Genomic DNA, 27,399 nt, shown 5'->3' with positions numbered 1-27,399 from the left:
TTTTTCCTGTGGTCATGTATGGATGTGAGAGTTGGACTGTGAAGGAGACTGAGCGCCGAAGAATTGATGCTTTTGAACTGTGGTGTTGAAGAAGACTCTTGAGAGTCCCTTGGACTGCAAGGAGATCCAACCAGTCCATTCTGAAGGAGATCAGCCCTGGGATTTCTTTGGAAGGAATGATGCTAAAGCTGAAACTCCAGTTCCTTGGCCACCTCATGCGAAGAGTTGACTCACTGGAAAAGACTCTGATGCTGGGAGGGATTGGGGGCAGGAGGAGAAGAGGATGACAGAGGATGAGATGGCTGGATGGCATCACTGACTCGATGGACGTGAGTCTGGGTGAACTCCGGGAGTTGGTGATAGACAGGGAGGCCTGGTGTGCTGCAATTCATGGGGTCGCAAAGAGTCGGACATGACTGAGCAACTGATCTGATCTCTGATGTATACATGAAGGCAGAGCAAATTAGGTCAGTAGAGAAGAAATTTTTAATTTTAGACTTGCTGGAATGGATTAAAATTCCTTTCCTTCATCCCCAAATCTCAAATGTCAAATGACCTTAAAGCAACAGTGTTTATACTGCATCATGATGTTCCTACATTTAAAAAGGCAATAGACATTTTCCTAAATGTCTGTACATGAGACATGTGCCATTACCTCTGGCTCTTACACGATGGCAGAATTTTCAACTTTTCTGCCCTGCTGTTATTTCTCAGAAAGAGTAGTATGGCAGTACGATTATGGGCATTTTGAAAAATAGTATTAAGAGTAAAAATAATGAATCTGGGTTACCTGCCTCCTTTGTTTCCAAGTGAAAAGTTATATACTGAGGAGAAATGATTCCACTAGAGAACAGAAATAAAAAGCTTAGGACCCAAGAGGGCAGAGAGGTATTTAACAAAGACTTTCAGAAGGAGGAAGAGCTTCCCAGGTTGCTCAGTGGTAAAGACCTGCCTGCTGAAGCAGGAGGTGCAGGTTCAACCCCTGGGTTGGGAAGATCCCCTGGGGAAGGAAATGGCAACCCACTCCAGCATTCTTGCCTAGAAAATTCCACGGACAAAGGAGCCTGGTGGGTACACTCCATGGGGTGGCAATGAGTTGAACGCAACTAAGCACACACAGAGGAGGCAGTGTTTGAGCTAAGTCTTACTAAAGGCTAAGAGGGAGTTAGCATGGCTGAGAACAGACAAAGGGCATTCTTGGCAGATGAGCCATGAAAGTAGACAACCTATTATTGTCATTATTATTGTTATTGAAAATCTGATCTCATGTTTGAGCAAAACTAAGTGAGATATACTTCCTGCCAGCTAGGAAATGGTAGAGTTGATTCTTATCCATATATATAAGAATTAAAATCCCAGAGTTATATTTAATTTGCCTAAAGCCATGTATCCCAAAAGCAGTTTCTTAAAAAAGATACAGAAACACTCCTACTGCTTGTAGCTTTACAGTCCTAATCCTCTACTTAGAAGAGAAACAAAACACCTAGGAATAAGAAACTTCAGTATCAAATAAATCCAGCAAAATTTGATACAACTGTTATAAAGTACCTGAAAGGTGGCCTAATCCTAGGATAACAATGAAACTGCAGGTTCAGAAACCAGGTACAGAACCAGCCCCAAGTAGCTAGAACAGCATCAAATGAGGTGTAAAATGAAGAGTTCACTCCTCACAGGGAAACCAGACACATATACAATTACATGAAAAAGGAAGCCAAGCCTATAAAACACTTTGTTAAATATGTTCAAGAACAGGAATTCCCCAGCAGTCCAGTGGTTAGGACTTCACACTTCCCCTGCCAAGGACCTGGGTTTGATCCCTGGTCGGGAAACTAAGATCTCACAAGTCGCTCAGCACGGCCAAAAAAAAGAAAGTTCAAGAATGATGCTGTTAAAACAAAAGATCACGGTTAAACCCTAACGACAATCAGAGACATCACAGACAAGCACAGCATGTTGGAAACAATCCCTGAAGGAAGCAGACTGGTTCAATAGAGTGGAGAAGATCTGATTCAAATCCTTGTTCCACTGGTGACTGTGTAACCTTGAGGGAAAGTCACTTAACTACGGGGTCTGTAAGAATGCAGCATAAGTCAATGAGTAAGAGCTTCAAATATGTTCATTGACTTAAGACCTGTGATCTTGGTAAACTTACCTCTTTTATAGATGAAGAAACTGAGATGTAGAAAATTTAAGTGACTTTAAATAATTTTATTTCAAATTAAATCAAATTCTTTATGTATGGTTTTGACTTCCCTGGATGTCCAATGGTTAAGAACCTGTGCTTTCACTGCAGGGGTGCAGGTTCAATCCCTGGTCAGGGAACTAAGATTCCGCATGCTGCATATAGATTAATTAATTAATTTTAAAAATTCTTTGTGTGTGGTTGTAACAGAATTCTTGGCTAATCTCCAAAAAATTCCAAGCACACTGACAACTGTCAATAAGGTACAATTATTACTGAATCTTCTGCATGATTAATTTATATAAAACTGAAATGAGCCTACCCAATCGGTCCAAATAACTTAAGGTTCAGGTTTTATACATGCATTTAAAGCAGCAACCCAGGCCCATTCACTTTGTCTGACCAGCCAATGATGACTAAAAGGCTATCTGCATCCAGGAAAGAGAAGCACTTAAGAAACACCAGTTAACACCCCCAGGCAGAAATATTTGCATGAGTTTACAATGGCACCCACTCCAGTACTCTTGCCTGGAAAATCCCATGGATGGAGGAGCCAGGTGGGCTGCAGTCCATGGGGTCTCAAAGAGTCAGACACGACTGAGTGACTTCACTTTCACTTTTCACTTTCATGCATTGGAGAAGGAAATGGCAACCCACTCCAGTGTTCTTGCCTGGAGAATCCCAGGGACGGGGGAGCCTGGTGGGCTGCCGTCTCTGGGGTCGCACAGAGTGAGACACTACTGAAGCGAGTTAGCAGCAGTAGCAGCAGCAGCAGCAGCAATACTATGGCACCCCACTCCAGTACTCTTGCCTGGAAAATCCCATGGACAGAGGAGCCTGGTAGGCTGCAGTCCCTGGGGTCGCTAAGAGTCAGGCACGACTGATCGACTTCCCTTTCACTTTTCACTTTCATGCATTGGAGAAGGAAATGGCAACCCACTCCAGTGTTCTTGCCTGGAGAATCCCAGGGACAAAGGAGCCTAGTGGGCTGCTGTCTATGGGGTCACACAGAGTCGGACACGACTGAAGTGACTTAGCAGCAGCAGCAGCAATCAGCAGGTAGCTAACAGTGTTGCCAAGTTTTTCCACCCAGGTTCTCTAATGCAACTACAATCCAACCCAAGCACTAACATTTACACTTTGTTAAGAGAGAAAAAACGCTAAGAAATTGGCAAAATTTCTGACCCTTTTAACAACTATTCCATGATCATGGGCTTCCCTGGTGGCTAAGACAGTAAACAATCTGCCTGTAATACAGGACACCAGGGTTCAATCCCTGGGTTGGGAAGATTCCTTAGAGAACGGAATAGCTACCCACTTCAATATTCTTGCCTGGGGAATTCAACGGACAGAGGAGTCTGGCGGGCTACAGTCCATGGGGTTGCAAAGAGTCAGACGCAACTAACACCAACACCATGATTTTAAGGATTTCACTTCTCCATCATTCTTCTAAATGATTAGGGTAATCAGATCAGGGCAAGAGAGAGACTCCTTTACTTTCTTATAAACAAAAGCAGAGGTTTCTCTGGTACAGAGAAGGGTTCTGTGCCATGTTTTGAGGCAGACCTCTTTACATGGACTTTTGACAAAGGGTTTGAGACTTAAAGCAGTAACTGTATAATATGATGGGTTCTTCCTTCAAATATAGTCCAATGTGGAGAGGATGGGAGTGGGGAATGCTTATTCAACCAAAAGATGCCTTCCCCAAAGAGGCCCTGAAACAACACTGTCAACCTTTGCTCAACTCTAACACAAAAATATACTCAGTGCATTAAGAAAATAGACAGTGGAACGATTTGGGTGAAAATACTTGGTGAAAAAATTAATTTTCTAAAGGAGATATTTATCATATGCTCATTTATTAAGCCACTTCTATTGGGATAAATCTTTGCACCTTCTTCCTCCTTGACCTTCAAATCCGTGGATACCACATCCTCAGAAGCTGGAGTTCAAACAAAATCTCTATTCTACACACACTCTATATCTAGTACATTCTAACATTTTAAGACTGTTTTTGCCTAGGATAGATAACAAGCTGGTTTCAATGATAAAGACTGACATCCGGAGCATGGTCAGTATCAGGGGTGTGCGAGAAACTCCTCAGGAACTTAATGCAAAACTAAAAGGAGTCAGGAAGGCTGAAAGTCTGTCACTGAAGAGGGGATGGGTTGAGGGGTAAAAGAATTCTACCCTTCCCTCTCCCCCACACAGCTGTCTAAATTCAGACTTGACCAATGTTGATGCAGCTTCAGTCCAGGAAACCCAGTTTGTGATCCACCTTAATGGGTGGCTGACTTCAATTTGTAGTCCATGGAGGAGTCTTTATTACTGTTTTTTGAAAACTTTTAATTTTATATTGGATGTAGCTGATTAACAATGCTGTGATAATTTCAAGTGGACAGCAAAGGGACTCAGCCATACAAATACATGTACCTTATCACTATTTTACAGTGACTCTCACTGAGAACATTTCCAAAATTCCAGTGCAGAGTTAATAGCCTTTCACAGTATTCAGGACGGAGGCTGTTCTGGCTAAAAGTTCAAAGAGCTTCAGATTTAAGAGAAAAATGTCAGGAGGATTCAGCTCTAAAGAAAATCCTTCAAAACTCAAGAATGAGAGAAGGGACTAGTAACATTTTCAACTTTTAAAGTCCAAATTATCAACTGTTCTCCCCAGATGTATACTGTATATAACAAGACCTTCTGTCATGAACAGACTTGCTTGTTATTGAAACTAATGGGGTTTCCTCATTAGGGACCTCGTACTCTTAAGCTAGTAACACACAAAAAAACAACAGCTGAGAAGAGCAGATGGAAAAAGTTTTTCTTCTTCTCTCCTTTATGAAACTGGAGTTAACAATATTCATCCAATCAAATATTTACCGAGTACCAACTTTGTGTCAGGCGTTGTTTTAGGTGTGGCAGTACAGCAGGAAATAGTACCAAGTCTCTGGTCTCATGAAATTCCATAATAAGCATCATAACCACCCCAACCCTTCCCAACAGCAGCAGCAGCTGTTAAATAAGTAACTTTGAAAAAGGGAAGTTGGAGGGGGAAGGTCTCCACAGTTGCCCAAGTTTTCCTTGGATGCAGCCCCATGAAGTTCCACAATCAGACTTTAATTCTGCAACTGGAAAAGACCTTCATAAGAAGTTATGAAGGGAACTGCCTCCGTGGTCCAGGCTCCCAATTCAGGGGGCCTAAGTTTGATTCCTGGTTAGGAACTAGATGCCACACGCTGCAACTAAAAAGGTTCTGCACGCCACAACTAAAACCTGAGGCAAACAAACTGCTGTTGTCATCCAACTCTTTGCGAACCCATGGACTGCACCATACCAGGCTTCCCTGTCCTTCACTATCTCCCGGAGTTAGCTCAAACTTATGTCCATTGAGTTGGTAATGCCACCCATCCAACAAATTATAAAAAACAAAAAAGTTATGGACGCCAAGTCAAAGAAAGGGTCAGACAATCAGATGAAGTTGCCAAGTATTTTGCAAAGTGCTTAAGTTTTTGTCCTCAATATTCAATACTTCACAAAAGTCCATCACCAGAAACTTAGCAGTCCACTGCATTAAAAGACTGAGTCTTTTAATTATAGCATTTCCCATTTGTTTTTATCAGCTCTACAACACAATTTCAAATTCTAAAACGGATCATTTTCTCAAATGTCTACATAATCTAGAAGAAATGCCAGAAACTAACTTAAAAACACTTAAGTGAACCTACTTGGTTCTGGAACATCAGCAACCCTTAAGATTAGTGTTCAGCTGTTGTTTCTTGTCCTTGCCACAGAAAAGACACAACATGAAGCAGCCAACTGGTTTGCTTTAGGCCTCAATCTCATACAAAAAGAAGGGTTAAGGTCACAGGATGTTTTTCCTTCCAGTCCACTTCCGCATTTAAAGTGGACTCCTTTTATGCTTTTACAACACTACAATTACCTTAATCTGTCTTTTCAGCCCCTTCCTGTCTCTGTACCCTATTTTAACTTGTTTTATAACCTCCTCTCCCACCCTACTCCTTCTATTATGCTCCTTCAAGTTCATCTTCCTCTCTTCCTCTGGCTCCCATTCCCAGGGACCAATTAATTGAGTACATTAAAAATAAAACATGAGTACCATCTTTCTAGGTTCCATATGCATGCATTAATATACAATACCTGTCTTTTTCTTTCTGACTTACTTCACTCTGTGTAACAGGCTCCAGGTTCATTCACCTCATTAAGACTGACTCAAATGAGGTTTTTTTAATAGCTGAGTAATACTCCATTGTATATACGGACTGTATACAGAATTTCTGTATCTGTTCATCTACCGATGAACATGGTTCCTCCATGCCCTAGTTATTGTGAAACAGTGCTACAAGGTGAACACAGGGGTACGTGCGTCTCTCGATTATGGTTTTCTCAGGGTGTATGCCCAGCACTGGGACTGTTGGGTCACACGGTCGTTCTAGCTTTTTAAGCAATCTCCACACTGCTCTCCATAGTGGCAGGGCAGCAATGGGGATGCAGACAGAGAGAACAGACTTGTGGACACAGTGGGGAAGGAGTGGGTGGGACGAATAGAGAACAGCGTGGAAACATATACACTACCATATAAGAGACAGCAGGTGGGGATTTGCTGTGTGACACGGGGAGCTACCTAGATGGGTGGGAGTAGGGAGGGAGCGGGAAGGGGGTTCAGGAGGGAGGGGACACGTGTATACCTGAGGCTGATTCATGTTGATATATGGCAGAAACCAACACACTACTGTAAAGGAATTATCTTCCAATTAAAAAAAAAAAACATGCAATGTCAAGACGGGGTCCTAGGTAACACTTATTTCTCTGCTCTGGTCTCAAAGTTTCTAATCTGTAAAATAACCTCTACTGATCTCTTATACTTCCAGTCCCAATAATTTTATGACCTTTAAAATTTGTTTTGGTTTAAAGAGATTAGGATATTAAAAAAAAAAAAAATCTAAATGCTTGAGAGCAGTAGTTCTCAAACTTTCCTGTGTATGAGACCTGGGAATAAGATCATCCTCAGATATGTCTATTTTAACACAAGGTCTCTAGGTAACTATAATCTAGAAATATATTTTGAAAAACCCTGCGCTGTCATTTCTTGGTCCTTTCAACAATGATTCATACCAAATACCAGCCACCTACAATAATGGACAGGCTACTGATTTTATTTTCAGTTTCTATTTTAATTAGATCTCTCTGTTCCTTTAAAGGGCAGGCACAAGGTGCTGAGTCAGTTGCTGGGGATTTTTTTTAAATTTACAGCTGAGACTATTGGGTCTCTACAATTGAGGAAGAGAGAGATTTTCACCTGCTACTTTCCTAGCCCCTACCTGAGAGGAAGAAGGAAGAGCTACATAAGGGATGACACAGCTACTGTAACTTAGATAAGGAGTAGGGTAGCAAGGCTCTTTAGAATAGAAATTTTGTTGTTTGAACATCAGGGCAGAGTCATGCTTACAAATAGGTAACTCAAGTCCTGCCACTGGGACTCAGTTGTGAAGATGAATGACTACAAAAAAGATGACTTAAAGCAGCCACAGATCATATGTAAATGAGTGAGCATGACTACATTCCAATAAAATGTTATTTATGGACACTGGAATTTGCATTTCATATAATTTTTCTGTGTCATGAAATAGTAAATAATATTCTTTTTCTAAACTGAAGTATAACTGATGTAACATTATATTAGCTTTAAGTGTATGTAATAAATTTTCCCCAACTAGTTAAGACAAATATAAAAGCTATTCATAGTTCATGGGTCATAAAACAGAAGGCACAGTTTGCAGAACTCTGCGGCTACTTAACAGGGACTAGTAACTATCCCCAATGCCCGGGCAGAGACAGTGCTGTTGTTCTGAAGTTCTGTGTGTAAGTGAATAGAATCCTCCAAGCTTTACCTAAGGCTTTTTCCTAAATGATATCCACCCTCAGCCTGGCTCCCACTTCTTTTCTCCTTTCAAACAGCCCATGAATGGCTATTATTCAACTTGATTTAAAAGTGGTTAAAATCGACTTGCTCTTGCAAACCTAGACAAAGTTAGTCACAAAAAGGAAGACTCTTGAAGAGGAGGCCAAGACTTAGCCCACTGCTAATTCTGCTTCTTAAGCAGCAAACTAGTTAAATTTATTTATTTCCCTTGAAGTGAGAACAACATCACACTTGTCTACACACTCCTAATTGCACTCATCTCACACGCTAGTAAAGTAATGCTCAAAATTCTCCAAGCCAGGCTTCAGCAATATGTGAACCGTGAACTTCCCTGATGCTCAAGCTGGTTTTAGAAAAGGCAGAGGAACCAGAGATCAAATTACCAACATCCGCTAGATCATCGAAAAAGCAAGAGAGTTCCAGAAAAACATCTATTTCTGCTTTATTGACTATGCCAAAGCCTTTGACTGTGTGGATCACAATAAACCGTGGAAAATTCTGAAAGAGATGGGAATACCAGACTACCTGATCTGCCTCTTGAGAAATTTGTATGCAGGTCAGGAAGCAACAGTTAGAACTCGACATGGAACAACAGACTGGTTCCAAATAGGAAAAGGAGTTCGTCAAGGCTGTATATTGTCACCCTGTTTATTTAACTTATATGCAAAGTACATCATGAGAAACGCTGGACTGGAAGAAACACAAGCTGGCATCAAGATTGCTGGGAGAGATATCAATAACCTCAGATATGCAGATGACACCACCCTTATGGCAGAAAGTGAAGAGGAACTCAAAAGCCTCTTGATGAAAGTGAAAGTGGAGAGTGAAAAAGTTGACTTAAAGCTCAACATTCAGAAAACGAAGATCATGGCATCCGGTCCCACCACTTCATGGGAAATAGATGGGGAAACAATGGAAACAGTGTCAGACTTTATTTTTTGGGGCTCCAAAATCACTGCAGACGGTGACTGCGGCCATGAAATTAAAAGACGCTTACTCCTTGGAAGGAAAGTTATGACCAACCTAGATAGCATGTTCAAAAGCAGAGACATTACTTTGCCAACAAAGGTTCGTCTAGTCAAGGCTATGGTTTTTCCTGTGGTCATGTATGGATGTGAGAGTTGGACTGTGAAGAAGGCTGAGCGCCAAAGAATTGATGCTTTTGAACCGTGGTGTTGGAGAAGACTCTTGAGAGTCCCTTGGACTGCAAGGAGATCCAACCAGTTCATTCTGAAGGAGATCAGCCCTGGGATTTCTTTGGAAGGAATGATGCTAAATCTGAAACTCCAGTTCTTTGGCCACCTCATGCGAAGAGTTGACTCATTGGAAAAGACTCTGATGCTGGGAGGGATTGGGGGCAGGAGGAGAAGAGGACGACAGAGGATGAGATGGCTGGATGGCATCACTGACTCGATGGACGTGAGTCTCAGTGAACTCCGGGAGTTGGTGATAGACAGGGAGGCCTGGCATGCTGCGATTCATGGGGTCACAAAGAGTCGGACACGACTGAGCAACTGATCTGATCTGAACCACTTCCAATGAAATTCCTTAGTAAATACGCAGGCTTCAGAGAGCCTTCTTAAAATACGGGGGTGGTAAATCCCTGGTTAACAAAAAGATCCTTTTCCTTGAGTACTCGGAATAAACAGAGGTTTTACTGATTTCTGGGAGTAACTGGTTCCAAGCAGAAGGTGAACTCCTAAAAAATAAATTATCCAGGGGTCTTTGCTGCACAAGTAGGCAAGCTTTCTTTAATAGGAAAAGGATTATACATTAAAGTGCAACAGAGCCTTCTAGTCAATAAAACTAGCCTGGTAAGGCTCCACTGTAAATGAAGGTAAGTGCTCTAAAAAATGCATTTCTTTGGCCTGGTACCACATGGGTCACTCCACTACAACTCAGAATTCCCAGGAGGCAACTGAGTCACCCAAGCTCCCCCTTACCTTGTTTTGTGTTACATTTAAGAACTTAAGCAGTGGCATCAGACAGGTTTTGATGAGCCTCCCAGTTGCGTCGCTTACTAACTATACAGCCTTGAGCCTCAGTTTCTTCAAAAGTAAAGTGTTCAAAACTCAACTATTTATTTTATACCAATTCCATTTCATCATCCTACACCAAAAATAACATCATAATTTGAAGCTAAAGGTGAAGGAAACTGGATCTGTCCCTGGTCTTTAAGCAATTTACTCAAGTTATTTCCTAAGACCTCACATGTTCACTATATGGCAGTGGTCAAGGCTACAAAATCCCACTTTGTTCCATCAGGCTAAGGCTGTTTGGCTAACGATGGGCCTACTTATAAGTAAGTCAACACTCACTTGCTATGTTCACTGTGAGCATGCAAATAACAGGAAGACTCTAAGTGGAGTGTAGAAGTTGCTCTGATCTGCTTTTACTATAAGCAACATGTGGGGTGAGTTAACATCTTGGGTACTATTTGCTTGCCTGGACAATCTTAGATTCTCTACCACTTATAGTCAGATATTTACTTATTACTGACTACAACTGAACAAATATGAATTAACTTCTTGGTATTCAATTCAGTTCAGTTCAGTTGCTCAGTCGTGTCCGACTCTTTGCGACCCCATGAACTGCAGCATGCCAGGCCTCCCTGTCCATCACCAACTCCCGGACTCCACCCAAACCTATATCCATCACGTCGATGATTCCATCCAACCATCTCCTCCTCTGTCATCCCCTTCTCCTCCTGCCCTCAATCTTTCCCAGCATCAGGGTCTTTTCCAATGAGTCAGCTCTTCGCATCAGGTGGCCAAAGTACTGGAGTTTCAGCTTCAACATCTTGGTATTGCAACATGCTAAAAACTTGTAATTTCAAATGACGTTGTAGGCTGAAACTAACCATTTTAAAGTACAGTGATCCACAAAGATATATGTAAACGTAAGTTGAGCTTATACTTTGGGCAACACTTTGGCCACCTCATGTGAAGAACTGACTCATTTGGAAAAGACCCTGATGCTGGGAAAGACTGAAGGCAGGAGGAGAATGGCACGACAGAGGATGAGATGGTTGGACAGCATCACTGACTTGATGGACATGGGTTTGAGCACACTCCGGGAGCTGGTGATGGACAGGGAGGCCTGGCGTGCTGCAGTTCATGGGGTCGCAGAACTGGACATGGCTGAGAGACTGAACTGAAGCTGGGCTTCCCTGATGGCTCAGCAGGTAAAGACCCACCTGCAATTCAGGACATGCAGGAGACTTGCGTTCGATATGGATCGAGAAGATCTCTTACAGAAGGAAATGGCAACCCACTCCAGTATTCTTGCCTGGAAAAATCCCGTGGACAGCAAAGCCTGGCGGGCCACAGTCCATGGGGCTGCAAAGAGTCGAAGATGACTGTGCACACATGCCAATGAAGTTAATCTGTTTTGTCAACTACAAAACAGACATGACTTATCTCACAGGGTTGCTGAGATAAAATGAAAATTTATTCAGTCCAAAGCACCTTAAATGTTCATCTTTGTGTATCACTAAAGAGGTCAAGTAAAATGGAAAGCTGTCTGACCTTTGCAACTGCTCTGGTAAACTCTACTTACCAGTCATAAATCCCATTAGCATGTCACCCAGGATAAGGCAATGCAGACATACAGAAGGAAGTTCTTTATTCAAACTCGTAACACAAATTCATACCTGTTTTGGATTTTGAAGTTTCAAGAGCCCCAACCTCCCATATTCCAAGCAAAATCTAAATTCAGATCTCTTTGCTCTTACCTAAATTTTACCTAGAATTGTGCTGTCCTGCATGAAGCCACTAGTCACATGTAGCTACATTTAAATACAATTTGAAAATTAAGTTCTTCAGCCACATGAGCCACATTTCAAAGGCTCAACAGGTTCATATGGCCAGCAGCTACCATGTGGAAGAGCACAGATTGAGAACAATTTCCATCATGAGAGAAAATTCTACTGGACAGTGCTAACTGAAAATCCTGAATCCAGGTCAACACCTTCCTTTCACTAGTAGAGAGCATGAGGTACCACGCTGTGTGATTTGCTCATCACAGCTGACAAAACCAGGATTGAGACTTCCTTTGTCCTGACTCCTTACCTAGCATTCTCCTCTCCACCAGAGACTCCTCTTCTGGAGTCCTGTGGGGGGCCTTTGCCCTACATAGCAAGACACTATGCTATGTAGTTCCTTAAGGTCAGCTGAAGTTCACCTGGCTAAACTGCCACCTCAAAAGCAGGCCACTTCTGTAGAGCTCCTGGAAAATCAGGATCTCAGTGAGGGTCACCCAGAGGACATTTCAATTGAGGTATTCGTCCAATAAGGCATCAGTCAAATCAGATAAAGCAGTGATTTTAAGTTTCAGGAGAATGGCAAGGAAGTCCCATTTTACTAACTTGTCTTTGTTCTCTAAATACAAGACAAAGTGGTAATTTTTATCTTTGCCTCTAAAGGTAATTCGGAGAAGACAATGGCACCCCACTCCAGTACTCTTGCCTGGAAAATCCCATGGATGGAGGAGCCTGGTGGGCTGCAGTCCATGGGGTCACTAAGAGTCGGACACGACTGAGTGACTTCACCTTCACTTTTCACTTTCATGCATTGGAGAAGGAAATGGCAACCCACTCCAGTGTTCTTACCTGGAGAAACCCAGGGACGGGGGAGCCTGGTGGGCTGCCGTCTATGGGGTCGCACAGAGTCAGACATGACTGAAGCGACTTAGCAGCCCCAGTAGCTAAAGGTAATTAACCAGTACAAGGTCCTCAGGATGGTGATTCCCATTTCACATACTCTTCAGTAGTGAGTAACATTTTCACAAGGGCATCTCTGTAGTGAAAATGCTTCTCCTTTCCCAGGGGGCAGAACTTAAAAAGAAAAAAGGACTTGTCTAACCTGAAAATGTACCTTCTCGGGCCAGCTCAATTAGGACAGGCCCATTCCTGCAGCTTGTCCTCCTTTGCTTCTAGTAAGTAGGCCCCGAACGCCTGGGAAGTAGTGAAAGTGACTCCAAACCTCCTGACTATGCTACACTGGAACCCACCAGGCTCAGCCTAAGCTGCCATTGTTTCCAAAGGGTGTGGGCCTCTAATGGCCCCAAGTCCACACCTTGCCTGACCACAAAGGTATCAAGTGGTCATGCATCCTATTACTAATTCAAACAAGGGGACTTTTTGTCTAGAATATCACTACTGACTGTGCTTGAAATGCATTGTCAAAGTGTAAGCCTGAATATATATATGCTCTTTAGAAGCCTTCCTGGTGCTATGTAATTGGCTCCTTTTTTTGTCTCGTTATGAATTACTCCAAATTCCTATGTATATGAAAGCACAAAAATTGAGCAAGTATTAAGGTTCAGCTATAGGCGTTATGAAAAAACAATGAACACTGTTTAAGAGGCTGAATTACTACAAATCTAATTATAGGCTTCATATGAATCAGAGTCGTCATTTGCTCAAGGTCACCCAACTATTGACAGTTGAAACCAAGTTTATCTAACTCAAAAGTCTGTTTCGTCAACTGTCTTTCATTTCTTCTTAAAATGTGAGGCACAATGGGAGATGGCGAACTTCAAATCTTACTCTATTCCATCGATTCTAAAACCTCAGTGTGTATCACCTGGCTAACTTGTAAAACCTAGATGGCTGAGCCCTAGCTCCCGGGGTTTGAGGCAGTAAGTCTGGATGAGGTCCAAGAATTTACATTTCCAACAAATTCTCAGACAATGCTGCTGCTACTGATCAAGAAACTGCACTTTAAGAACCACTGCTCTATTCAAATCTTGCTACTTCAATCAGTGCCATCAGTAACTAAAGACCCCTAGTTTAATCCGAAGATAGTGAACTCCATAGGTTACATCCCTAGCATTCCACTGAACTATTCTCCGCTTAACCTTCTAAAGCCTGCCTTAACCATCCTAGGGATGTTAGTCTGAAAACCACCTCTCCCTCTTTGTGCGCCCCCTTAGTCACCCAATCTTAAAAGATGACATCAGGATCAAATAGTGGCTAGTTAAACATGGAAGCAGGAGGATCAGAAGTTTGATGAGACACATAGTTAAACAGCTGCAAAGTCAGTTAACTATCTCTGCTATTTGTTTAAATGCTCGTTGAAAGGTAGAAGATATTTAGAGTGGGGATAAGTAACAAGCTTTTATAAACAGATTTGAACATACTGTTCTGGTCCCTTTTAAAATATTCTGTAAATTTAATAGCTGGACCAATGGAGTAGTACCTTAATCAAATGAAACAAAGGAGACCTTAGCTAAATAAAACAGATCAATTTCTCCAAAGGTGATTTATGGGTTACCTGTATTAAAATCATTTCTAAATGTTAAAGGTATATTAAACATGCAGGTTTCTCAGTAGCACCACAACAGAATCAATTTCAAGGCAAAGGACCAGGATTCTGTAGTTTTACTAGGCACGCCAGGTGATTCTTATGCAAATTAGCTTGAGAACAATGAAAACAGTGTAAAGCTCTCAGTGTTCCTCAGGTGATCATCAACTAGTTGGTGAGCTAGGAGGGAGGGAGGATCCCATTTCACAACTAAACATTTGTCAGAAGCCATCTGTATCGACCATATAAAATGAGACAGTGCTCTTGCCCACTTCCTAGTAAGTAATGGGCAAACCATGTAAATTTCTCCAGCCTATGTCTATTCCTCCAGAATGAAAAACTGGAAGAGAACAATAAAGGGCTCAGTGAAAGCCAGAGACAAGTAGTTACTTCTGGCTTGAGTTTAAGTGTTGACTGCAGGCAGATTTCACTGGAAAGGAAACTGAGTATTAAGGCTATGCCTTCAACACTGAAACAGGCTCTGAGATGTTTCTAACCCCCAAGGAGTTTACAATACTTAATGCTTTCCTAAAAACAGGTAGGAAAATGGGGATGGAATACCAAATTCTGGCTTTCCCAGGTGGCATAGTAGTAAAGAATCCACCTGCCAATGCAGGAGATGGATCCCCTGGAGGAAGAAATGACAACCCACTCCAATATTCCTGCCTGTAAATTCCATGAACAGAGGAGCCTGGTGGGCCACAGTCCGTGGGGTAGTGACTGAGCATGCACACACACCAAATTCTAAAGACTAAAGAGGTATTCCTGGGTAAAAAGGAACATTTTAACAGAACAAAACATGATTATAGACTTGTGGGAGAAGAACACACACACTGAACTTTTTTCTGGGAAATATGGTTGCTGCAGAAGGCCTTTAAGAAAAGAAATCAAGTTTTCAATAAATACACTGAGCAAAAATTTTTTTAAACTTTACTATTTATTTCATGTCTTAGGTCAGGCAGTGTGCAGCATGCATTCCCAACCAGGGATCGAACCAGAGCCCCCTGCATTAGATGTGCAGAGTCTTAACCCACTGGACCACCAGGGGAAGTCCATGAGCAAAATTATCTTTGTTTTTGTACAACACCACCTACAGGCGTGCATAGTTACACATGTGCAATCAGTATGCATTCTGTTTGATAGTCCCCTAGTCTTTTTTATGCACTCACTGTTTTCAATCACTTATAAAAATATTCCATCATATCGTACTTTAAACTATTCCCCTAAAAACTTGAGCTCAACACAAACTACCTGACATCTAAATTCTAGGAGTTAGCTCCAGTCCTAAATAAGCTCTTTAGCATTTTCCAGACTATCCAAGGAAAATTTTTAGCCTCTTGTTCACCCAACCAAAATCTCTTTCCTCACAGGGAAAACAAGCACATTTCTGCTAATAGACAACTTCCCTGACATTCTGAGATTAGGAGGATGCTAACATCTGTAAAAGATTATAGTTCTGTGGAAGCGCAGATTTTTTTATCACACTGTACTTAAGGGAAGAAGGTGATTTGATTTTTAGGTGGAAAGAGTAATTAATTACGGTCAAACCATCACCTGCAAGGAGATCAAACCAGTCAATCCTAAAGGAAATCAGCCCTAAATATTCATTGGAAGGACTGATGCTGAAGCTCCAATACTTTGGCTACCTGATGCAAAAAACTGACTCCCTGATGCTGGGAAAGATTGAAGGCAGGAGGAGAAGAGGACAACAGAGGATGAGATGGTTGGATGGCATCACCGACCTGATGGACATGAGTTTGAGCAAGCTTCTGGGAGATGGACAGGGAAGCCTGGCGTGCTGCAGTCCATGGGGTCGCAAAGAGTCATACATGACTGAGTGACTCAACTGAAACCATCACCAGCTGAATCTCTGATGAGGCCACCCCATCTGTCCTGGACTTCTGTACGCTAAGGGAGTTAACTGGGAGACTTTTCTTTTCAGAGCTGGGGTGTGTGGTCTTAGAGAGCTTTCAGTTTGAAAGTCAAGTGTAACAAGCTGGCAGTTAAAGACTAGCCAATTTGGGCTTTTCCCTTTTTTTGTTTTCTTTCCTGGTTAACTAAAACTGAAAATTTTGATGTTAAATAGCAAGAACTACTGTTGCTGCATCTATTCCTGCAAAAACACACTGACTGTAAGAATAAGGCAAAGTAAATCTAACCTTTAGTCTCAATCATTTTTCTAGTGTTCAAATCACCATACATAACACTACTATGTGCTCTGAACCTTTCTCTAAGGAGTTTAATAGCTTTCGTGTATTGCCCATGACACTTCATGGACTAACAAGGAGTAACAATAATAATGTCGTAGAGGTAAAGAATCCACCTGCCAATGCAGATAGACGCAAGAGAAGTGGATTTGATCCTTGGGTCAGGACTCATTCCAGTTTCCCAGGACTTTAAGTACCGAGTCTAACCTCTAAGATTTCAGTTCTCCAAATTTAAGAAGATGGTGATTTCACAGCCTTTATTTCAGGCAATGCAGCTCAAGGATTTAAACTATTTCAAGCAAATATATGATTAGCCATTGTCATATGAATCTCCTGCATGGAATGTGACTGTTTCCCATCACTGTGGCAAATCTACCTGTTCAGAGAAACCTGAAAACTAATCTTCTAAAATTTATGCAAAACGTGTCTGATACAAAAATATAACGGAAAATTCACAAAACTTAAAACTAGTTTATTCTTCTATTCCAAGTGAGAAAGGTATAATGAGTTTATAGGTATCCTAAAATTCTTTTCTCTAGAACAGTTACGAGTTTGGACATGTTTGGAAATCTAAGGTCCTAATTTCCCTTTTTTTTTTTTTTTTTTTAGGGAGAGGGAAAAAAAATCTCCTAGGATTGGAAATAAATGGAGACATCACTCTTTTTCATTGATAGTGAAGCATTAGTTGCCAGAAAGCACCTTCCATGCCCACTTACCCTGGTACAACAGGAGCCTTTGTACTGAGGCCCAGTGAAAAATATGGACTCCCAACAGAGGAAGTAAGTATACAGGCATACAATTTACTAACTTCAAAGTGTTTCTTCTGAGAACTCTATGGGTTTGTCTAGTTCATCTGTATTTAGTCACAACAGGTATATACTTTCTAAATGTTTGAATAAATGAATATGGAAAATTAAAATTTCTATTTGTAATTCAATACAAAACTTTTAGTTTCCTGGATAGATCTCTAAATACTGCCCCATCCCAAGGGCAAAGAGGTGAAAGTTATTCGCTGCTGAAGATTCTTAAACTGTAATTTATCTTATGAGAAACAAAGTGGTTTGCAGTCATGAAGCCAAGGCAAGTCAGTACCCTCCTGAGTCCTACCCATCCCAGGTTCACAGCAACACTATCATATTCAAGGCACCCAAGTGACTCTTCCCTTGGGTAAAACCTCACAATACCCAAATTTAAAGAAAGTGAAGATGTTCCCTTTGTTCGGAAGACTACTCAAGCAATCTCTGAAAAGGCGCTTCGGTGTTTTTTGTTTTTGTTTTTAAGGACTGTCAAGGAACTCAAAATTCTGTTCTAAGTTTTTACGTTTCCTAAAGTGAACCTCACATACTATTTAATAGACCCAGTTTACAAGAAAATGACTAAGACTCAGAGATTAACTTGTTCAAAGGCCACACTATTGAGCAGAAGTGCAACAGCTCAAACTGAAATGTCCTTTCCACTATATTACGGCTACTTGATTTGGCCAGGGGTTGGGGGGACCCTCCTGATCCAAGACTATTCAAATTCTCAATCAGAGAAAAATGATATAAAAGAAAGAGTTTGAAAGCTCTGAAGACTTTTAAACCCAATCCTATCTTTGACGTGTTGACATACTGAGGGCAACAGAGCCATGCAGTATTATATTCACTTTCTCACTTTTTTTTTTCTTTTTTCCTATGTACTTTAAGAACCACACATTCCTGAGATGTTTATCTTTGCAAGACTTTATTTATCTCTGAGACTCTTTAAAATTAGACACTATGCTATAATTTTGATCCTACAAAATTATTTTCTCTAGCCTATCTTTAACTGAACATTAATTTTGAAATCTGCTCCTGTTGTGACAATTCCCTGACAATCTTTTTGATCCATGGTATAAGATCTCTTAGCCTAAACCTAGATATGGATACACCAACTTTTATTTTACAGTGATTGCTTAATAGTCAGAAGAGAGTCGCATATACCATGCAGTTTGGTTAGGTAAAGACTCTATCTACCAACTCTAGTCATGTGCTACTTACTGTTCATTGTGCAAATGTCAGAAGATTTAAAATGTTAACAGAGAATATTAGTGAAGGAAGGAAAGAGCCATCAACTCACTACTTCAAACCTAACATTCAAAATAAATCTCCATCTCAGAGCAGATGATGTTTGATCAAAGTTTAAAATATGGGCACAGAGACACCATCATATACTCATTTAAATCTCAGAAGTCTGTGAAGTATAGAAATACCATCCTTGTTTATAGATGAGAACACAGGGGACAGTGGGGCAAGTTTCATAGTAAGAACAAGGACTTATCTAGACTTTTCTGATTTCTATTCCAACTTTCTATTTACCACAGCTGTTCAAGGGCATAGTATTTCCCCACAGGCTCCCTCTTCATCAACTACACCCCTACTTCAGTAGCAATCTGATTCCAGTCTTAATACCATAGCATCTCTTGAAGATGTAAGGGGTCTAAGCTATCTCTATCAGCATATAATTAAGGGCAGGCTATGATACCTCATTAGAAGTTTACCAACTACCACCTGACTGGGATTTCTGGAATCTGGGCCAACACAGTATGCTAACAAAAAGGGGAGATGAGAAGGTGTAAAAAGAAGAAGAAAATTTCCTTTTTTGGTCTCTGGTTCTCCCACAAACAAGTACTATTTTCACTAAATTCAGATTTAATGAATACAAAAAACAATGTGCACCAAACTCTCAAAATTAGTTCCCTTCCTAGCACTTACCTTCTGCTGCCCTCAGCTGACTGCAAAGAAATAACAGGGCTACCTTGCAGGAGCTGGGTAAAGCAAGGGGTCTTAGTCAATGAGATTCCCTAATCCACTGATTTTGAAATCTGCTAGATCAGTTTTCTGCCCAACCAGCATTCTGCCTACAGAGCTTTATAAATCTGAGCATTCACATCTGGTAGCAAGCTTAAAATCTGACTTTCAGTTCAGTTCAGTTTAGTTCAGTCGCTCAGTCGTGTCCAACTCTTTGCAACCCATGAATCACAGCACGCCAGGCCTCCCTGTCCGTCACCAACTCCCGGAGTTCACTCACACTCACGTCCATCGAGTCAGTGATGCCATCCAGCCATCTCATCCTCTGTCGTCCCCTTCTCCTCCTGCCCCCAATCCCTCCCAGCATCAGAGTCTTTTCCAATGAGTCAACTCTTCGCATGAGGTGGCCAAAGTACTGGAGTTTCAGCTTTAGCATCAGTCCTTCCAAAGAAATCCCAGGGCTGATCTCCTTCAGAATGGACTGGCTGGATCTCCTTGCAGTCCTAACTGGCAAAAAGGTATATTTCAGTGTATTCTAATGTAGGAATAACTTTAAACTTAAAAACTGTTTTTTTGTTTGTTTGTTTTGGTAAACTCCAAATAGCCAAGGATATCTCCTCCAAAGAAGGTTCCTGGCCTCTATCTTTCCTAGGCATGCTGAGAAAAATACAAGAAAATGTCATCATGCCCAGGGATCTATTAAACTTGTTCTCAACAGCAAAGACAAATCCTCAATTATGCTGATTGCTTAAACACCTTTCGTTGAAGCTTATCTGGTGTCTCAGGAATGCTAATGAACTGAGTTCTTTGGTTCCTTAAATCCACAGAAATGTTAATTTCAAAGGCTCAGAGAGGAATTTTAACAGACTGGTAGAGATGCACCTCTACTCAAATCTGTTGGGGAGGGCAAAAGGGAGTTGTAAATAAAAATATTTACTATACATTTCAGAAAAATTCTCAAGAACATACAGAAAGGTAGAGTTGGCAGGGAGAAACTGAGTGGATCTAAAAATATGACAACAAATTCAAAACGAGTATCTACCAAAAAGAAATTTAAAACTTACGTTACCAATATCCCTTAACTAAAACTTAGAACATAGATGACAGATAAAGACACAATCCAAAAGTTGATAAAAGGTGGTCTTGCTTGATGATATTACAATCTATGTACCCTAGATAAACACTTGAGTCACTTCTCTCCCAGTGTGAAAAATATTTGGAATTTTTCTTGAACATACAAAATAATTATCATTTTAAATAATATCTGCTGCTGCTGCTGCTGCTAAGTCACTTCAGTCGTGTCCGACTCTGTGCGACCCCATAGACGGCAGCCCACCAGGCTCCCCCGTCCCTGGGATTCTCCAGGCAAATAATAATAAATAATATCTACATGCTACTAAATCATTACAGCAAACTATTAGTCATTTCCCACAACACTACCAAAATACCATTAATATCTAACAGATACTCCACTATACGCTTATTCCCACCTAATAAAACCAAGGCTACACCCACTGTCACCATACCACTCCCTCATCTTTATCCCCCTGCAGGGTACCCAGGCCCTACGCTATCAACACAGAGCACACCGCACACTGCCCTCACCTAGATAGGCAGGTTGTAGGGGGAGGGCAAAGGTTGGCAAAAAGTTCTTCCGTACCGATGGCCTCTATTTTAGATTTCCTACTTTAGCTACTGGCCTGAAGCCATGGGGATGGAAAGCTGCTTCACAAACTTCAATTTACAAGGCATGGAAATATTAAAGACTTCTTTCAACTATTACTACTCAAAGTTTAAACACGATCTAAAAGCTTCTTTTAAACACAATATCTCATTCACTTCTAAAGGACCAGATTAGGAAGTTCTCTCATCCCAAACTTTTTACCTTAAGAAGCCAAATTCTCAACTTCTTGCCCAAATGCCCTCATTTTGCAAAGTTAATGATTTCAGAAGTAATTAAGGGGCAGCCAGATGATCTTAACTATGAGATACAAAAATGTTAGTGAACTGACTCTCTTCCCTCTCCAAACGCAATGAATGGACCATATTCTACCTTTCTTTCAAACACAGTTTTTTACTTCAGGAACCCACATCAAACACTCTTTCAAGCATTTCCATTGCCTCATTCGAAAGTAAGTAATTACAGTTGAATCTACTTCTCCAAGTGAACCAAAAACTTTATTGGAGTTCAACATAGTTTCATATGGAAAAGATGCAATCCCTCACAAAACACCTCTGAAGAAATAACTTCGGATTTGAAGAAAATCAGTATTCGGCACTGAGTATGGCAAAAGTTGCTAAAGATCTGTAACAGAACATATGCACTCACAGCCAACTACTAACAGGCGCAACTGCAGTATGTCTGAAAGAAATACATCCAGAAAGCACAACAGAAGCATTTCCCATACGATCAGCAACAAGAGATAACTGCTACTATCATTAACATACAACACAAACATATTTAGACTCAAAAGTCAGACTTTTTTTGCACCACTCCTCCACACACATGTGGAAAACAAAAAACCCCAAAGGCCTAATTTTAAAACACAAGCTTTAAGACATGTTAAGGATCTCTGGCATTTGTATTAATGATTACTAACTCACTGAGATCCAGAATAAACTAATGGATTTCTCTTCAAATTCTCACAATTTCCCATTTTTAAGCTGATGTTAAAGGAAAAGACCCAGATTTGATTCTTGTTTTGCTACCATTGGTTAAAATGAGATTCTGGAACAGATCCTGAATTCTTATTTTCCATTTTACTTATCCACTGGTGGCTCAGTTGGTAAAGAATCTGCCTGCAACGCAGGAGAACCTGATTCGATCTCTGGGTCTGGAAGAGCCCCTGGAAAGGGAATGGTAACCCACTCCAGTATTCTTGCCTGCAGAATTAACGGACAAGAGGAGTCTGGTGGGCTACAGCCCATGGGGTCACAAAGAGTTAGACACGACTGAGCAACTAACACACACACACTTACCAAAAACAAGTATGGGTTGATTACAGTAAGCAATATCATCTAGTTTTTACTTTTCAAACCATGAGCTATTTCCGATTTAGTAACTCCTGGATATTGTCATTTTACCGGTAACTTTGGAATTTAAAATGTTTCTGAGTTCTGACAAGTTGGTAATCTTAAGCACAATGTTAACAAGCAATTTTGTTTCATCTATAAAGATTCTATAGCAGCTCACTAATTCTGAAAAGGTGCCCCCAAGGAATCTGGCTGCAGTGGCAGGAAAGACAATGTTTTGCTTAAGTGTTTCTGGATAGAGTAGGAAGATGTGCCAGATTTCAGTTGATGGTGCCATCAGTTTGGTTTTAAAAATGTGAAGGGAATTTTCAGATAGCCCCATCATTAGCCTTTCCACCTGCCACCCCAACCAGTGCCCAACAGCACAGAAGTGTAACTATTAGCATCAAAAACAATTTATATTTAATTCCACCGTCCAGTTTGAATCCACTAAACTAACTAGAATCAACACAAGATAATGTCAAACAATGATCCCATATGACATTTCTGAGAATAATCGCTGATGACTGATGAAACCGAGCATTATACTCTACTCATGCCAAAGAGGGAAGAACCTTACAACTCCAGAGTAGATGGGCAAAAACATCAAGCCCTTGAAATGGCCAAAGGACCACTGACTCCCAACCTGATGTTACCATTATCAACTCCAAAGACACTTTAGCAGTCTGCTCAGTACTGTAGTAATGACTCAGCTCCACTTCAACTAGTGTTACCAACACTTAGAAAGGAAATCATTTCTCTTAGACAAAAAGTAGTCTTTTCTTTCATGATTTCTGCTCCCTGAACTCACAGCAATACTTCAAACATAATTTTAAGTATGTTTCAATAACAGACTTATTCCCAGCAGTTGAGTATAGGCCATAATGTTCTAAATTCTACACAACAGCAACAGTTTCAACTATTGTAAAGAATGAATTCCAAAGGCAAAAAAATCCTTTAAGTCTTAAGAGGATGAGGGCAGGCAAATGAGGGATTTTTGTTTCAACATATGAAATTGGCACAGTCAATCTGTAAGATGGGTTAGGTCCACTTAAAATCATGCTTAAGCAAACTCTTAATACAAAAATCAATAACAACTTCTCTGAGCATAATTAAACATTGATTTTAAAAAACTGTCTTCCATATTTACATAAATCAATCACTAGTTACCAGTGTATTACTTAACAAGCACACAGCTACTAATACCACATCTTCCAGATAATATTTACAAAGATAATACTCTGTCAGACTCTGTGTGGTGGGGAGCAGTTACAGTGCTTCTTCTCATGAAGGAGCAGGCTGAGATAAAGAGCAAGCAAACTATCAACTCTTTCCCTCTCGCATTTTTCAGCTCTGTAAGAAAGTAGAGATGTGCAGCTTTTAATTTTTTCATGTTAGAATCATATACAGCATGGCAGCTAAGCTTGTGAGCTCTATAGTGCCCAACTCACTTCCCTTGGGAAAGTCAATAAATACATCTAAGTCTCAGTTTCTTCTTATGTGGAAATAGAGATAATGGTACCTAATTCGTAAGGGTTCTTCCAAGGAAGAAATTAAACTAGATAATCCAACGGAAAGAACTGATGAGATTCATGCCTGCCTGGCAGACAGTAAACATTCAATAAATATTTAGCAATTATTGCTGTTACAAGTGAAAAAACACATTCTAAAAGTTTGATCTCTACAAAAATGGCAAAAATCTACCCAGCCTACAATCATTCACACATTCAATAGTTTCCTGGTATAACCTCAGTGAGGTTATACACTACACTTTACTACTGGATACTACTGGATAGATTACTCAGCCCAGTCTGAGAATCAAAAAGAACATGTCTTATGTATTAAGATCCTACCTTCCTCCAAGAGAGGTCAAAAGGACTTCTTCCATCCTCACCTGCCACATCCTTTCTCTGCTCCTACATCCCAAAGAAACCTATCTCACACTGTGGCTTTCTGAACTGCAGGGGCCTCACCTCCCTCTTTTAAAACTCAAATAAGGTTGGCTAAACATAGTTAAGAAATACTTCAAGCCCTGACACTCAGCACCTAGTCTTGCACAACACCAAGCTCAGAAACTCCCTCCTCTGAGAAATCTCCTCACCCCCAAAGTTAAATTCCCTAGTCACTCGCACAGCATTTGGGGTACAGGTTTGCCCCAGCACCTACCTTATAATTAACTAATTGTGTCTCCCCAAACAGACTGAAGGCAGGAGCAGCACTGTGGGAGCCAAGGGGCTCAGCTCCAGCACTAAACACAGTGCTTTAGCACATACTAGGTGCTCAAGAAATGCTACGCTTTACCCAGATTCTCTCCTTGCAGATTACATCTCTTGCTGGATGCCCCACTTGGAAATCTGAACATAAGGCTGCTCTCTGTAGAGTAGGCTAACACCATGGACTGCTGATTACAACATCAGAAAAGCTAGTCATCAGCTTCTCCCATTGGAGAGGTTCCCGGAACCCAAATTCAACTGAGCAGGATTATGTACCATTACAATCAGTGGGAATTCCCAGCACAGAAGTTACCTTCTCCTTCAGCAGGACTGCTGAAAAGCTCGCAGGGTGAGCTTTTTAGTGGGGGAATCTTCACAGGGTAACTGAAGTGGAAATACTCAAAGAATAAATGCCTCGATTTGGCTGAAAAGGGTTCTAAAACATAAAGATCTGGCAAAAGCCAGTTAGCTCTCAATTCCTGAAAAACAGCCACTTCTGAAAAAGAATGAACAGGAAGCAGGGGTGGGTACTGGCCACTCTTTGTTTCAATAAATAAAATCTTTTTTTTTTTTCCTGCCCCACAGCCCACAAGAAATGGCTAACACACTAGGCCAGATGAGATGTTCAACAACCTCTCCTCTTGACAACTACACTAAACTACATTTCTAAAAAAACACTGCCTTAGGAACCTCAGCCCCACTGAAAAGTTCTGGTCAGTAATACTTTAATTAAAAAAAAAAAAAGGAAATCAATATGCCTGAGCCCAACATTGACAATGGATGGCCCATAGAGGACTTGCAAACTTTCTGAAGGGAGGTACCACTACCTTTGCAAAGAACACAACTTGGGGAAAGCAACCTCAAAATACGAAGCACTCCACAAGGAGGGCTTTAGTTTTAGAGCCCTATTTCCTACCATAAACATCTTACCCGGGAAGGGGGAAAGAAAAAAAAAAAAAACCCAACAGTTGCCGAAGGGCAGCTTTCATTCTGGAAGCAGAAAAGGAAACAAACAAGAGAAGCAGTAAGCAGGACAACCTCTCAAATAAAGTTCTCTTTGGGCAAAAATAGTAACAATTCAGGCTCCCACCCTTCCCTCTGGTGAAGTCTGTGATTTATACGGCTTTGCTCCGCAGAAAGCTCTTTCTGGGCAGCTCAAGGAAGGAGCCGAGGGAGGGAGAGAAAGACACACAGGCACAGAAAGGAGAGGAGAGAGAAAAAGAAAATGGCGCAGAGACTAAGTCCCGACTGTCGACAAGGCGACTTTCCCGGGAGGAATCCGGGCCCGGAAAGGCTGCCCGAGGCCCGGCGGCGGGCGACGCGGGGTCTCCGTAGCCCCCTCTTGGGATGGCCGCGATCTGGGGGGTCTGGGGTCCCCGGAAAAGGGGTCCAGAGGCGGCCCGAGGGGAACAATGGGGCCGGTGAGCGAGGAGCCGGGACTTAGTCTCTGGGACGCCATGTCTGTCCTCTACCCGGCTCGGGCCGGGCGCGGGGCCGACGGCCGCGGAGTCGGGGGTCGGGAAGGGGGGCGCACTCACCATTCAGTCGGAAATCCGCCTCGATCTGGGGAGAGAAAAGGAGGGGGACCATGAAACAACAGGCACATTCACCCCGCCGGCAGCGGGCAAGTGCGCGCGGCCGGGAGCCGGGCCCACCCTGAGCCCCCCGGGAAGAGGGGGGCCCCCCGGGAACGGCCTGAAGGGACAGCCAGCACCCCCAAACTGTAAGTTGGCGGCTTCCGCCTAGGTCCTGGGGAGCCGAGGTCCGCCGGCTGGCCGCCCCTGGCCAGGGGCTCTGGCCTGTCAAAGCAGCCGGGCCGAGGCCGGGGCCTCTGAGGCGGGAGTCGTGGAGGGCCGAGGCACGGCAGGGGACCCGGGCGGGCCTGGCAGGGCCGTACCTGGGAATCGTTGTGGAGATGGTCCCCACTCATGTCGGCCGGAGCGGCGAGGGGCGCCGAGAAGACGCAGACGGTCGCGGCCGGCGTGTGCGGGCGGACAGGAGACACCCGGAGGCTCCGGGAGGCGCGGGGAAAAGGTGGTGGGGCGGGCTTAAGACTACCGGAACCGCTGAGGCTGCGACAGCGGCAGCGAGGCTGACTGACTGCCGGGCGGGCGGCGAGAGCAGACCCCAGCAGTTGTGTAACAGCCTAAGTTCGCATTTCGGCTCACTGCGCCTGCGCGGCCGCCTTTAAAAGGGACGTCGCTGACGTCAGAGACTCACGGAAGGAGGACGACGGTGGCGGGGCCCGCCCCCTCGCGCTTCCTCAGGGGGGACCCGGCTTTGCATCGCAAGCCCCGCCCCTTTATCCCTCGCGCGCCTCTGCGATTTGCATAAGGAACTGACTCCTCCCACGGCCGCCCACCCGGAGCAACCTTCTCTTCCTCTCCCAGCGCCTTTTCTCGGAACCCAGATCCCTCCCCTGGGCAGTGCGCAGGCGCAGCCCGGACACCGCCTCCTGGCCTGGGCCAGCAGCTCGGCCACGTGGTGGGCCTTTAAAGGCCGCCGCGGGACAGCGTCAGACCCCGGCCGAGCTAGTATCCCAGACGCTTTTGCATCTTCCCGGAGCTGTAAATACCTTGGCAGCCGGGGTCCCCAAGTTCTCACCAGCTATTCTTCGCTCGCTAACCAGAACCCGAGGCTGCTTGGAGGGAGCCTTTGTCCAGGCCTTCCAACTTACGGATGATAGCACGCCCACTCCTTAAAATGTATTTAAATAGTTCAACCCGCCAAAGGTCTGGTTTAGCCCCAGTTTTCTGCCCCTACGTGTA

The 27,399-nt window shown here is 42.5% G+C and overlaps 1 protein-coding gene across 1 annotated transcript in view; it reads right to left on the bottom strand.

The window, feature by feature from the left end:
• TOP1 (DNA topoisomerase I) overlaps positions 1-26,912 on the bottom strand; it is a 94,002-nt gene extending 67,090 nt beyond the window's left edge. The window contains exons 1-2 of the mRNA XM_055545049.1: positions 26,529-26,912; positions 26,170-26,194 (exon numbers count right to left, since the gene is read on the bottom strand). Coding sequence (XP_055401024.1) covers positions 26,170-26,194; positions 26,529-26,561 — 58 coding nt within the window. The 5' untranslated portion in view covers positions 26,562-26,912. The remainder of the gene's footprint in view (positions 1-26,169; positions 26,195-26,528) is intronic.
• Positions 26,913-27,399: the final 487 nt, after the last annotated feature.

The sequence above is a fragment of the Bubalus kerabau genome, chromosome 13, assembly GCF_029407905.1.
Source record: "Bubalus kerabau isolate K-KA32 ecotype Philippines breed swamp buffalo chromosome 13, PCC_UOA_SB_1v2, whole genome shotgun sequence".
Lineage (NCBI taxonomy): Eukaryota > Metazoa > Chordata > Mammalia > Artiodactyla > Bovidae > Bubalus > Bubalus kerabau.
Note: the sequence above shows the minus strand (reverse complement) of the source record. Positions and strands in the feature narration are given on the sequence as shown.